The sequence below is a fragment of the Populus alba genome, chromosome 3, assembly GCF_005239225.2.
Source record: "Populus alba chromosome 3, ASM523922v2, whole genome shotgun sequence".
Taxonomy (NCBI): Eukaryota; Viridiplantae; Streptophyta; class Magnoliopsida; order Malpighiales; family Salicaceae; genus Populus; species Populus alba.
This window is the reverse complement of record NC_133286.1, coordinates 13,034,336-13,047,282: the sequence shown is the minus strand read 5'-3', so window position 1 is coordinate 13,047,282 and position 12,947 is coordinate 13,034,336. Positions and strand designations below refer to the sequence as shown.

The 12,947-nt window shown below is 32.7% G+C and overlaps 1 protein-coding gene and 1 long non-coding RNA gene across 3 annotated transcripts; both read right to left on the bottom strand.

Annotated features, from left to right (window-relative positions):
* Nucleotides 1–3,309: 3,309 nt before the first annotated feature.
* LOC118051748 (uncharacterized) lies at nucleotides 3,310–5,890 on the bottom strand. Of its 2 annotated transcripts, XR_004688083.2 has the most exons (3): nucleotides 5,626–5,863; nucleotides 5,345–5,531; nucleotides 3,310–3,838 (listed from the first exon to the last, which is right to left on the bottom strand). It is a non-coding gene; the product is annotated as an uncharacterized lncRNA (long non-coding RNA). The 2 variants fall into 2 exon arrangements; XR_004688082.2 differs by having other exon boundaries at nucleotides 5,345–5,890.
* A 3,268-nt stretch (nucleotides 5,891–9,158) lies between these two features.
* LOC118051749 (uncharacterized) lies at nucleotides 9,159–11,782 on the bottom strand. Its single transcript, XM_035062467.2, has 3 exons — nucleotides 11,185–11,782; nucleotides 9,590–10,506; nucleotides 9,159–9,506 (listed from the first exon to the last, which is right to left on the bottom strand). The coding sequence occupies exons 1-3, from the start codon at nucleotides 11,717–11,719 to the stop codon at nucleotides 9,381–9,383; spliced, it is 1,578 nt and encodes a 525-aa protein (XP_034918358.1). The 5' UTR covers nucleotides 11,720–11,782; the 3' UTR covers nucleotides 9,159–9,380.
* Between the last annotated feature and the right edge of the window lie 1,165 nt (nucleotides 11,783–12,947).

Genomic DNA, 12,947 nt, shown 5'->3' with positions numbered 1-12,947 from the left:
TTTCTCTCTTTGTTATTATTTTAGTCCTTATTTTTCTTTCTTTTTTATTTAAATAATTATTATCATAATAAAACTAAATATATAAGTTTAAATTAGATTGAACATATATATATATATGTGTGTGTGTGTGTGTGTGTGTGTTTGAAACTTCTGAAAATATTTAAAACTACATAAAATAATTGGTGATAAAAAATAAGTTTTGACAACTACCATTTCTTTACAATATTTATGGCATAAAGTCATTGAAAAATATATTTTCTTTTGACTTTATATAATAAATTTGTAAAGAGAAAAAACATTGGAAAAGGTTTCAAAGTAAAATGGCTTTGTCGAAAGATAACTACCCTTAAAACAAGTAAAAAACAAAACAAGTCTCATCAAAAAGTAATTACTTTCAAAACAAACAATAAAAATCTCATTGAGAGGCAACTACCTCTAAAATAATTAAAAATAAAAAAAGTCTTGTTGAGAGGTGAATACCATCATAAAATAAAATAATTAAATAAATAGTCTAATTAAAAAGAGATTGCCTCTAAATCAAGTAAAATAGTCTCATTAGAATGTCATTACTTTCAAAACAATAATAAAAAAAAAAATCAAAATATGTTTTATTGAGAGGTGATTACCTTTTTTAAAAATAAATAATTTTATTGAAATGTGATTTCTCTAAAATCAAATAAATAGTCACATCACGAGACAACTATTTTCATAATTAAATAAATGATCTTATTAGAAGAAGACTAACCTTTAGCAAATAAAACAAATAAATAACAAGTAAATAGTCTTATTGGAAAACGACTACCTCGTCAATCAAATAAAATAAAACATAGTTTCATCGAAAGACTACTATTGGAGCTATTATATTGAAGAGCCCTCATAGAGATTCCTAACACCCAAAAATAAAACTTCACACTTCAGCCCTCAGATATGCCCAAAAGTGGTCTCTAACCATTTAAATGTTAGCCTTTATTTTCTTTTTGGAATTAAAATCACTTAAAATGTATTTTAACTTTCTTCTTTATAAATGAAAGTTATGTTATCTCCAATGACATTATCTTTATGCCTGGTCTTATAGTTTTTTTTCCTCTAAAGTTGTCTTTGATTGTCATTGCCTATGAAAACATCTTCTTGTCTTTTAACAAAATTTCATCATCTTTATACATAACCTCTATTCAAAATATCTGTTTCCATATAAAATCTCTATATTTCCATATAAAATTCCCATATAGAATCTCCATCTCTCATTGAACAATCTCTATATGAATCACCTTCTCTTGAAAAATCACATCAAATAAAATATCGTAGCCAAACATGCACCTCCTTTTAAAGAGTTACCTTAAACATGCTCTTCCACCTTTACAAAGGACAATCGAATAAGCATGCTTGCTTGCAAAATTTCAATGTCTTCTTCTCCTATTTTGAATCAACATGCCACCCATAACTCTTGACAATCACACAATAATTAAAACTTAAAGTCTTTGAAATGCATGTGATTTTAAAAACTAAAAGGGACACTAACAAGGATAAAATTGAGCATAAAAAAGGCTACCTAATTGACAGCATAAAGCTCAACTGAATAGCTACATAGAATAAGAAAGAGAGGCTTAGTGGCTGTTTGTTTCTGTGGTTGCTTCTACGTTTGAAACCAATCACGGAAAACAAATGTTTGGTAATTGATGAAAAGTGGATTCACATGCGTGGGCCCCTTCAATTCCTACGTTAAAAATGCAGGCTCACTGAAAGCAACATTGTGCTCTTTCAGTGTGGAGAGCTTCATTGTGCACTTAAAAGTGAACAATGGAGCATGTCTTCACTGCTCATGTGAATAGTAGAGAGCTTCATTGTTCACTTAAATGAGTAGTAGAGACATGCACCACTGTTCCATGACATTGAACCGGGTCTAACCCAATAAAAAAATTAAATTAAATTTTTTATTTTTAATTGTATTTTATTAATGACGTAGCATTTACAGAATTTAATAGCAATCCTAATTTTGTTCCTGATTATATTTTACTTGATGTTGTTGTGCGCTTAAGAAATCAAGAAAACTGGAGACCTTGTGGATGTATTTCATACATGATAGAATTGTAAATAGTTTAATTTAATAATAAAAAATATTTTATATAAAATGTTATTTGTTTCATGATGTAATAGTAATGGTTAAATCTACAATATTTAAATTCAAAACTATCAATATATATATATATATATATATATATATATATATATATATATAAAACCTCAATTTGAAAAATAATTTTTTAACCAAACACATTGAATAATTTTTTGTTCGACCTCAAATTCAACCATAGTTTTAATCAAACATATATAAATACTAAATCAACCTCAATTAAAAATACTTTTTATAAAATAATTTTTTTCAAACCACAACCACAAAAGTTATCACAATACCAAATACACACAATACCAAATACACAAATGGTATGCCAAATGCAGTTTATTTATGCTCATGTAACTACAATCGTCCTTTAAATGCCATGCCTTGCAAGTTGTTAATATGACACCTACTTGAATGTCCTTTTTCATGTGTTAATTGGGTTAAAGCCTTTATGGGCAATTTGTTTTATAAGTAACTATTCTTTATAATTACTCATATGGATAGTTTAAATAGAGTATTTGCAAAACTACTGCCCACAATGCAAAAGACAGATGAATAGCCAAGGATCATCAGGTATAAAAGACAACATATTCACACACAAAACAACCAAAATAGCCTTATCGTGCACCTTCTATCTTTTTCCACATGTAGATTTCCCCTGCACTCCACTAATTTAGGCACCAAATGGTTACACATTATGCATAAAGGACTTGTTTTTTTTAGGAAAATAGAGACTACTAGCAAAAACCCAACTTAAAAAAAAAAAAAAAAAAAAAAAAAAAAAAACTCTTCCCATTAAATAGCCATAGAAAGACCGGAATTTAATTGTTTTTTCGATTTCTTCTTTTTATCCATAGTGATGTACCCGTACTTATCTCTTATTGAATGGACGAGCTGTTACTATCTATCAAAGCAATATACTAATTTCAAACCGTTGAAGTTGCAATTTTGTTTCTTTTTTTGTTCATTTTCTGGTTGTCAAAAGAAAAGAAAAGAAAGCAGATGAAAAGGATGCTACAAGTTTTTCATTTGATCTTTCAATTTCCAAAAGTTGAAAGCAGCTTTTCAAAATCACCACCAGAGAGAAATGAGAGCGAAACTAGAAACAGAAAAGAAAATTGGACAGCGGTAAAAATGAAGAGAAGCAAAAGTTTGAGCACAACGAAAATGTACTTCCGACAAGAGAGAGGGACATGGACAGGGATCTTATTTTCCATTGCAAAAATTCACTGGCCAATTATATCAGACGTTGACTGAACAGCCATTGGATGCCCCATAGACATTACACCACCCAAAAAGTTCAGCCATCCATCTTTCAGCCACGTTTTTTCGATTCATTAATGCACACGAAACTAAGAAGAAAAAAAAGGATGCGGACTATTTCTGTGGATGGAATATTTAGGCAAGCATGTCATTTCTCGATCGCAATTTCAGGCTTGAAACCAGTCATTCTAGAGATGACTGGACTGCTATGAAGAGAGAATTCAAAAAATATACACGGCGTGCATACACCTGATATCTTTTAAGGGATCCAAGTGTGGTCCTTCACAATCTTGCTCGATGGAGGACACTGTCGATCAATCTCTATCCCACAAGGCTGACCATTTGAATTTGATCTGCATGTATCTCTGGATATGCAGAGTGTTCTGTTCTTTGGTGAGCATGTTCAAACGCAAGATTACACCATTCCACCCTGTAAAATCGCCTCCTGCAAATAATCTGTTGAAATATTTCAGCAACAAGCAAGATATGTATAATACAGCGTGGTCTATACAAAATGTTGCAGTCTTAAGAGAATTTATCATTTGAGAATCATTCTGAACAGGTGTTTCCTAACCACATTTCAAATTACATCATGAGCCATCTTCATTATTTTCAGTACCAGGATCCCCGTACACAACAGCAAAGTTGTAGCCAGGAGTTCTTACTGGAAGGCCTGGGAACCGGTGATCCCCACCTGGGTGCATATAGATCTTGACGAATGGCCATCGCATGGCCTGTACACAAAAATGGACATTTGGACCATTAAAACGTTCCTTGATCCACCGGAAATATTGAGGTTTCCCCACTTCCCATGAGCTATAGACTGAAACAACAGAACACTTCGTCCCCCGGCCTGCTATCTTAACTAATAGAGTCGTGGAAAAAGTGGAAATTCACTAGACGTACTCAATCAATTATTAAGTGAAAATAGGAAAAAGGCTATAATAATGAGAAATATTCCTGTGATTATTATCTAGAACATGAATATATCAATTGGAAAACCTGCGTCAAATTTATGCATGTTAGCTTTTGCCACATACTTAATCAGGCATCTTTAGTGCCCATCAAGAAACCATTCACCAAACAAGAATTGAAAGTTGCTTATCCATAAAATGTAAGCACTGGGTTTAAACCATATAGTAAAACTTTGCAGATGAAAAACCAGAAATGCAATTACAGCGAGACAAAATAAAAACAGGGCTGTAAAAGAATCTTTATCTGTTGCGTGTTTCCTTGGGAATGGCAAAGTCAAAGCAGATGTCGTGAAAATCAGTCCCTATCTCAGTCTACACCTCCTCACCAATCCCAAAATACCTTGCCCTAGGCTCCCATTCAAGGTTTTTCTGGAAGTTTTAGTATCTATAGTTTGACGCCATCCAATTGAAGCACGATTTTGACAGGTTTATCTACTATCAGCCGAGCTTCAAATTCAGCACCTAACCAGATAACATTCAAATAACGACAATCCTCTAAACTGAAAGTCAATTGAACCGACTTCAAAGACAAAACAATGGAAGTTGGACTGTTTTGTCCAGTGAAGTACGGCAAATGCTAACTTCCTAGAAATTATCTTCTGAGGATACCAAGTGATGACCGCAAGCAATCCAGCATAAACAACGTCAAAAGTAAGTAAACAGAGTTCAACTATTTCTGCCATGAAGACTTCCTTCACCATATGAGTTAGGTGAGGTGAAACAGCATGTAAATTAATTCAACAGTTTAAAAAATTCTAATCTACAATGCCACCCGGATTCTCATTCAGGTAATAACTTCAGCATCACCTAGTATAGCCACAAATGCTTTCTTAAGGAGAAACAAGATAATTTGGACATCCACTTGCCATTTGTTTGAGAAACAACGCATTGCATTCTGAAAGAATGCTGAAATGAAGCTGGCTAATTCAAACACCAATTATGAAAAGTGAAAAAATGCATATATAGATGAGGCAAAAGGGACGCTGACCATTTCTGGGCGATATTGAAATGTCAAGTCGGAAAGGTAAACATTGTATGAGGCTGGGGATCAATGAACCAGAAGTCACCAAAACGTTAATGTGCTCAAACTCGCCATCTGGTTGATCGATGATCCCACAGTATAGGCAACGCAACCTTCTTGCCTGAACATTGCTCCAAGAATGCCCGCGCTAGATCTGTGACAGATGAATAATCTGAGTAAGAACATTATGAATATATGAGAATACTGCCAGCACATGTCATCTCAGACACCGAAGCAAGACAGAGTACCACTTAGGGATCATCAAAAGATATTAATGTTAATCATCCAAAAGGAGTAATCAGCAACGCAATTTGTCATGGATTGAATACAATTGGCCTTGAGATTGCTATTACAATCATTTATGATGTCCCACAAGTCATTGGAGAAAACTTTGAATGTCTTAAAAAGCAAGATCAAGCAATCTGGCATCAGGGTGGTAGATTACCAGGTCCTAGTTTCGCATTCTGGTTACTCACAGCATAGGTTCATTATTAAAATCGATATCAACCAAGATTTTTTCTCTTTATCATTACAATTCAACTATCCTCTCTCTCCTTTCTAAAACAAAGAACCAAAAAATAAAAAAATAACATTTGTAACCAAAATTAAATTTTATAAAGTATTAGGTATTACAATTTTATAATTTTAAAAGTTAGGGACCAAAGTGTATGTTTACCTCTAAATTTAAAAAAAGCATCTCTTCTCACCGCTTTTTTCATCGAAGTATCTTTGAATCATATCATTACTTAATAAATATGTTTTAAATGACTATTAAAGGTCTACAAGGGTGCAATAAAATAATAATAAAAAAAGATAAATTATTATGGGAATCTATAGTGATTTGTTTCCTGGTGTTTTTTGTGTTAATTAATAACATATGCGTATCTTACGTTGAAAGCTAAATTTTACCTTGCAAAAATATTTAATTTTGATCAATAAAAATATATTTATTAATTTATTTAATAAAAAGATTAAAAGATTCTATAATAAATGGTTAAGTGATGTAGAAGGCGGTAAAAATCAAATTAATCGTTCAAACTTTCTTTATTTTTATTGGGGCATTGATGAAAATTTTTAAATATTGAGTTTCATTATATTTGAAATTTAATAATAAACTCATGTACGTAAATAATTTCAGACAATAAATTATTTGTTGTGCTTATTTTGAGATAAAAGAAAAGGAAATCAAACTCTCAAATCATGTCAAGTAATTTGGTCAACTTCAAAATAGGGATATAATCATTTGAAAATTAACATAAGAAATAATTAATATTTAAATCTTTATTATTAGTTTTTTCTTGCTTCTAAATGACAATTCATTTGCACCAATAAACTTCTTCATGCTATATTCATTTTCCTGATGTTTATTATTATAAAATAGATTGAGAGTACTAAAATGATTTCATTTTATCTACAATTTTTTTATTTTTCGGATTTTATAATTTTCAATAGAAGACCAATAATACACACACACACAAAAATTTAAGAATGTGAGCCGGATTATATTATAAATATTTATAAAAAAATTAAAAAAGTAATTAATTATGTAGGAAGCTAAAAATAATTTAATCATCAAACAAAAAACATAGAAAACTGAAATTTGTGTCATGCAGCATAACTTTCATACTCAGTCCGGGTTCTAGGTTTTGATTGAGTTGCCCGAGTCAAATTTTTTTTTTAAAAAAAAATCAAAACAACATTGTTTTAGTAAAAAAAAAATAAAAGTCAACGGATTATAACCAGGTTTTTTTTTTTTATTTTTTTTTAACCCGGTATGATTTTAGTTTCAGGTTAGCTGAAGTTTTAGATTAGCATGTCAGAGTAGGCCGAATTTTAAAACTATAATTTATACTGCCAAGGCCACGCATCTCGACATTCAGCCCAGCATGCTACTTGGCCAGGCAAACCTGGTTCTAAAATCGTATGTGCAGAAAAAGAACTTTTATATATAAAGTTGAACCAGTGGACCAAAATAAAATAGAAATAAACTATAGGGGGGGGGGGGTGAGCGGCTTAAAGGTTATGAAATATCTAAAATATCTTTAATAAAGTTGAAAAAAAAACCCATAAAACTTCTTTCGAAGAATAAGACTCCGCTTACCTTGAATTTTATGTATATAAAAATGTCTGCTAATTTGAAATCCATGGATTGAAAAGTTTTGCATGTGGGAAGATTCTTATACAAAATATAAATATCCATGGACAACATTTTTTTTCCGCAACACCTCGTGTCCATTTGGGATTGCGGTCGAGCAGGTTGATTAAAATTTATTATTTTTATATTTTTAAATTATTTTAATACATTAATATTAAAAAATAATATTTTAATATAATTTTAAATAAAAAACCACTTTTAAAAAATAACTATTCCACGTTCGAATTGGTCCACTCTTGTTTAAAACTGGAAAAACAGGGGTGCGGACCACAGATTTAAGCCAACTGATTCGAAACAAGGCTTCTTTTAAAAGTAGCTTAAATGGTCAACCTCAAACTCAACCAATGCTCAACATACCAATATTACAGTAACATTTCATCTTAAAAAAAAAAAAAGAAAAAAGAAAAAAAGAACGTTATCCCTAAGATAAACTATGGCTTTCGAGGCCTGTCAGTGCTCATGATCATACAAATATTGGGAGTTGCTCTCAGATAAAAGAAGACTTGGATGATGGCTCCATTTCAGAGATGTATGATACAGATTCCCACTTTGTTTTGGATAACTTTGACGACAGGCCGGTTTTGATTAAGGGATGTGGCTTAATTATCGCCATGATCATTCGTCTTTCAGAGATAAGTATTGACATTTTGAGTTTTTAAATTGTTCAAACCCAAGATCAGGTAGGCTGGGCCAACCAGAGTTGGATGTTGACTCGGACGCAATTTTCTTAGTTTTATGATATAATTACTTTCAATGTAATGTTTATTTAATCCTTATGATTCACATGGATTTGTTTAATCTTGTAATGATGATGTTTTTAGATTTGTAAAGTTTTATTTGTATTTAAATTATCAAAGAATTAATAGTTTAAATCATTAGACGAGATTTTAATATATATAATTTATATTATTATTTAAAACATTTTAAAAGTTATTTAGACTTCAAACTTATATAAAATTATACTATTTATATTTAATTTTTATTAAATAAATATAGATGGTGAGATTTGAATTTATGATCATATAGTTATCAAGACTCTGATATCATGTCAAATAATCAATTCAATCCAATAGCTTAAACTGATAGGTGAGGTTTTATAATATGATTTATATTATTCTCTAATACAAGTGATGTAACCTAGCAAAAATCTCAGGGATTGAGAAACATTACATGTTTTATAAATTGTTATCAAATTATGTTGGCATGTTTGATATACCAAAGGTATTAGCAAAAACCTCTGCAACTCTAAGGAGATTTACTCCTTTGAGGTTATCATTTCGAGTGACATAAATCTTAGAATCACTGAAGACTTACATAGTTGTTAACTTCAAGGTCTTGGAGAATTAGTTGATATACGCGTAAACTGGTCTACACACTCACTATTCAAAAAAATAAAAAAAAACTCTCATTCTGTGATTCAGGATGTAATGGCCAGGAGGCTGAGTGCTCCTATTGACACCAATTGCACTAGAAACATTTTGCCACAACTCAAATACCTTTGTTTGATATACAGGAGCCATTCTACACGAGTCTCGAACCAAAAGAGATGATGTAGAAGAAGGAAATAAGGGTAGTTTAAAGAATAGTTCATCTTCTTAAAATAATTGCAGAAAATAACAGATAACGTATCTCGCAGTAGAAATGATTTTACAGAATAGGAATGCCTTTACATTGTTTCTCCTTAATTACACTTGAACTAAACAAAGCCAGCGTGATCTTGAGGAATGATTTATACGTTAATCAATAAAAAATGAAAACTTGTCGGAAAAGCAGGACATTTCAGCTTATGCACATCGGCGATAAACATGTATATGACCTCAAGCATTGGTCAACTATCAACTAGAGGGTTTAGTTGCTCCGGAAAGGCCAAAAGATTAGGCAGACCCTGTGCCATAAACCCTTCTTCTTCTTCTTTGACAATTGAGGGTTTGTGTCTCTCTTGTTACCGAGTGTAGCCATGAACTGAACAACAGCCTGATGAACAGAAGTTGAATAAGAGTGTGAAACAGGTAAGAATTTAGTAATTGATAAGCCAAAAGTTGTTCATCAAAAGTTACCTGAGCGCCCAAAGTAGCTACTTGTCTTGGTGGAACTTCCAGAGGAGTTTCGTCAGCACGAAAAACTCTCAATTTTAACAAGAGCCTGAAAGAATCTGGCAAGACTCTGATCTGATCATCACTTATATCCAACTCCTCGAGCAATTCAAGGTTTCCGATGTTTCGTGGCAATGCTCTTAGATCCGCGAAGTTATTTGCGACATTCAATTTCCTGAGATTTTCTGCAAAACACAGGTTTTCAGGTATGAATTCTAGTTCATTGAAGCTTACAACAAGTTCCCTCAAATTGGAAAGATGGCCCATCGTTGTTGGTAACCCTCTAATTCTGTTATAGTGCAAAGTCAGAATCTCCAAACAAGCCAGCTTTCCGATTGCCTCGGGAAGAGCTCTGAGCTGATTGAAATCTAATCTCAGCTCCACCAGTGACGTGCAACTTCCAATTGTGTGTGGAAGCTCCTCAAGTTCATTTGTTTCCACGTTCAATTTCTTCAAGCTGGTCAAACTCCCAATAGTCTCTGGCAACTGAGTGAACTGATTTGAACCCAAATCAAGATTCTCAAGGTTTGTCAACTTCCCAAAAGAAGCTGGCAACAATCTTAACCTGTTTGCATGGAGATCGAGATCGGTGAGATTGATTAGCTCCCCAAATGACTCAGGAAGGTTTATTAGTTGGTTTGAGTGGACATCCAACTTTGTCAAGGTTTTGAGGTTATTAATGGTGGATGGAAGTGCCATAATTTGGTTTTCGGATAAGTCCAATTCAGTAATAACTGATAATTTCCCAATTGACAGTGGGAGCCACTCAACTTGATCCATCAACTTGCCTCTAAGATCAAGAACACCAGCTCCAGTTTTTGCAGAATTTTCTATGATCGCTGCCACCTTCATTAGACTTAATTTCTCAGTGTCCACTTCACCTGCAATGCACCACAACACATCCACGCATTAAAAGAGAGAGTAGAATATTCAGATTAGGAAAAACAGAAATGGAGCTGGAATACCATCTCGTTGCAGGAAACAAAATAAGAATTTCATTCCAAATTAGAATTTTGTTTTCTTTTGCCTTTTCATCCTTCTTTAAGCCTCACACTCAACCTGCTACTACAAGCAGCGCTTGAGCAGTCCAGGCATCTCTTTTTGGCTATCCCTAGAATCAGCAATAAAGAGAACTACATATTCAACCAGAATTAACAGAAGAACTCAACAGCACAGAAGTTAATTCAAACATCTTATTTGATAGGACGTAGATCATAAGTAAACAAACCTAAATCGATTACGAAAAACTACCTTTTTCTCTTCCAGCACAATATTCTTTTCAATAATCACATCGAATTGACAACAAAACTTCATTTCCGAAATTGCATATATGAGTCAAGAACAACCAAGATATTCTTGAACTTCCAAATACACAACTGAATTTAGACAGGTTTAATTTTGTTTTCTCTCCCGTTTTTAATGTTTTGAACATGTAAGAATTAAAGTGATCAATATAGTTTGTCTTTGAATACCAAGATCCTACAATCTTCAAGTATATGCATATACAAACTCTTGAAGCCAAACACCAAGGAAACATTAAAGAAAGTTTATTTCTTTACCTGAAAAGAAAGCAGCTTTCGAGGAAGAGCTCTTCGCCAAACCCTTGAAGCTATCTTTCTTCGATTCTCCATCTTCTCTCTTCTTGATCAAACTTTCATCACTAACCACACTTTCTTTCTCAATTTCCTCAACTGACTCACTGATAGAAACCAGTTTCTCCTTCTGAGTATCCCCGGAAACCAACAGAGAAGATTTTTGAATCAACCCATCAAAGGTCTCGAACATCTTGTCAACTTCAACCAAGTGAAGAGCCTCTTTTCTCTGTTCATGGCTTTTAAACAACAACGCGGTCTTTCTCGCTTGTTGTAGTACGGAGAAGAGCTCCCGTGGGACATCTTGAGGGCATTCCTGGTCTGAAATATCATCAAGCTTTGCCTGCTCTTCATTGTTGACAGTCTTGATCACAGAAATGGCTGCTTCAACTTCTTCGATGGAGGGTCTTGACGGTAGTGATTTGTAGAGTCTCATGATTTCTTCCACTGCATCTAAAAGAGCAGGTGAAGGGTCTTGATCTTTGCTGGTTTTCACAGCCATGGCTATAGCGATCTTGAGGAAGCCTACAAATGGGCTGTATATGTGAACTTTGTTTTATTTCATATATATATAGATAGATAGATAACAGGGAGAAGGCATAATTTTATTTTATTTTTGTTAATTAATTACCGTTAGTATTATTCTGTTCAACATTTAACACCTTGACTAATATCAGGAAAAGAGACCGAAATTATGAAAGGTTAAAAACAGTAAAAGATTTTTATTTTGGAAGAAAGGCGATGACTGTGAACAAAAAGTCTGCACACAGAATTTGGCGTTACTTCACCCTGACATCTTGGGTGAGCAATGCGATGAAAATGCCATCAAAGGAAACGAAAAAGTCATCGCAACATAAAGTTTTTTTTCTCTCTCTCTCTCTCTTACCTCGTGACTTGCTATGGCTTCCATGGCATCTATCCACTCTCCATGTTAAGGTATCTTCTCATTTTTTTTATTGTTTTTCTTGCTTCTTATCTGTGCTTTAATCGACAGCATTCAAGGCTAGTATCTATCAACTCTCAAGTCCTGATGGGCACAGCTTAATCAAATTACGTTAATATTAAATTCCATTCCGTTATCTCTACGGTGTTTACAATAATTAAAATCAAGGTAAATTGTTATATCGATGATCTCTAAGGGTACTCAAGTAGATGCAAAATGTTTTAAATTATGTGAATTAAGCAAGTCAATTGCATATATATATATATATATATATATATATATATATATATATATATATATATATATATTTTAAGAAACGATAATATATATGAACTAAGGGGCCCACCAGCAAAGTATAAAAAAGAGAAAGAAAAGATGAATTGTGAATTTAAGGGAAGGGAAGGCATAAAGACAAAAGAATTCCTCCGTAGAAACTCTTCCCTCCTCCCTCGTCAACGACTAATTTATCCATTTTGCACCATGTGGTGTTTTAGTTTTCATCTCCTTAAAAATTATTCATCTCCACTTTTTTTCTTTTCTTTTTTCGCTTAAAAAACATTAACAATTACTTTTGTAAAATTAAAGTCTCTCGTTAACTCCATGCACTAAAAGAACTAAAAATAAAGGAAAACACCCAATAAAAAATCTCAACAAACTAAAATTATACATGCTATTAAGCCATGCGTAACACAACTATTTTTTAAATATATTACACCCAAAGGAACACAATACTATAGAAAAACATGATTTTTGATGAATCATGAGAGCCATTTCTAGTTGATAGTAG

Coding starts and splice junctions, on each gene's coding strand:
- LOC118051749 (XM_035062467.2), bottom strand. CDS start 11,719: ATGGCTGTGAAAACCAGCAAAGATCAAGACCCTTCACCTGCTCTTTTA. Junction 10,507..11,184: donor GAAAGCTGCTTTCTTTTCAG/GTAAAGAAATAA, acceptor GGTGCATTGCAG/GTGAAGTGGACACTGAGAAA. Junction 9,507..9,589: donor TAGCTACTTTGGGCGCTCAG/GTAACTTTTGAT, acceptor TCTGTTCATCAG/GCTGTTGTTCAGTTCATGGC.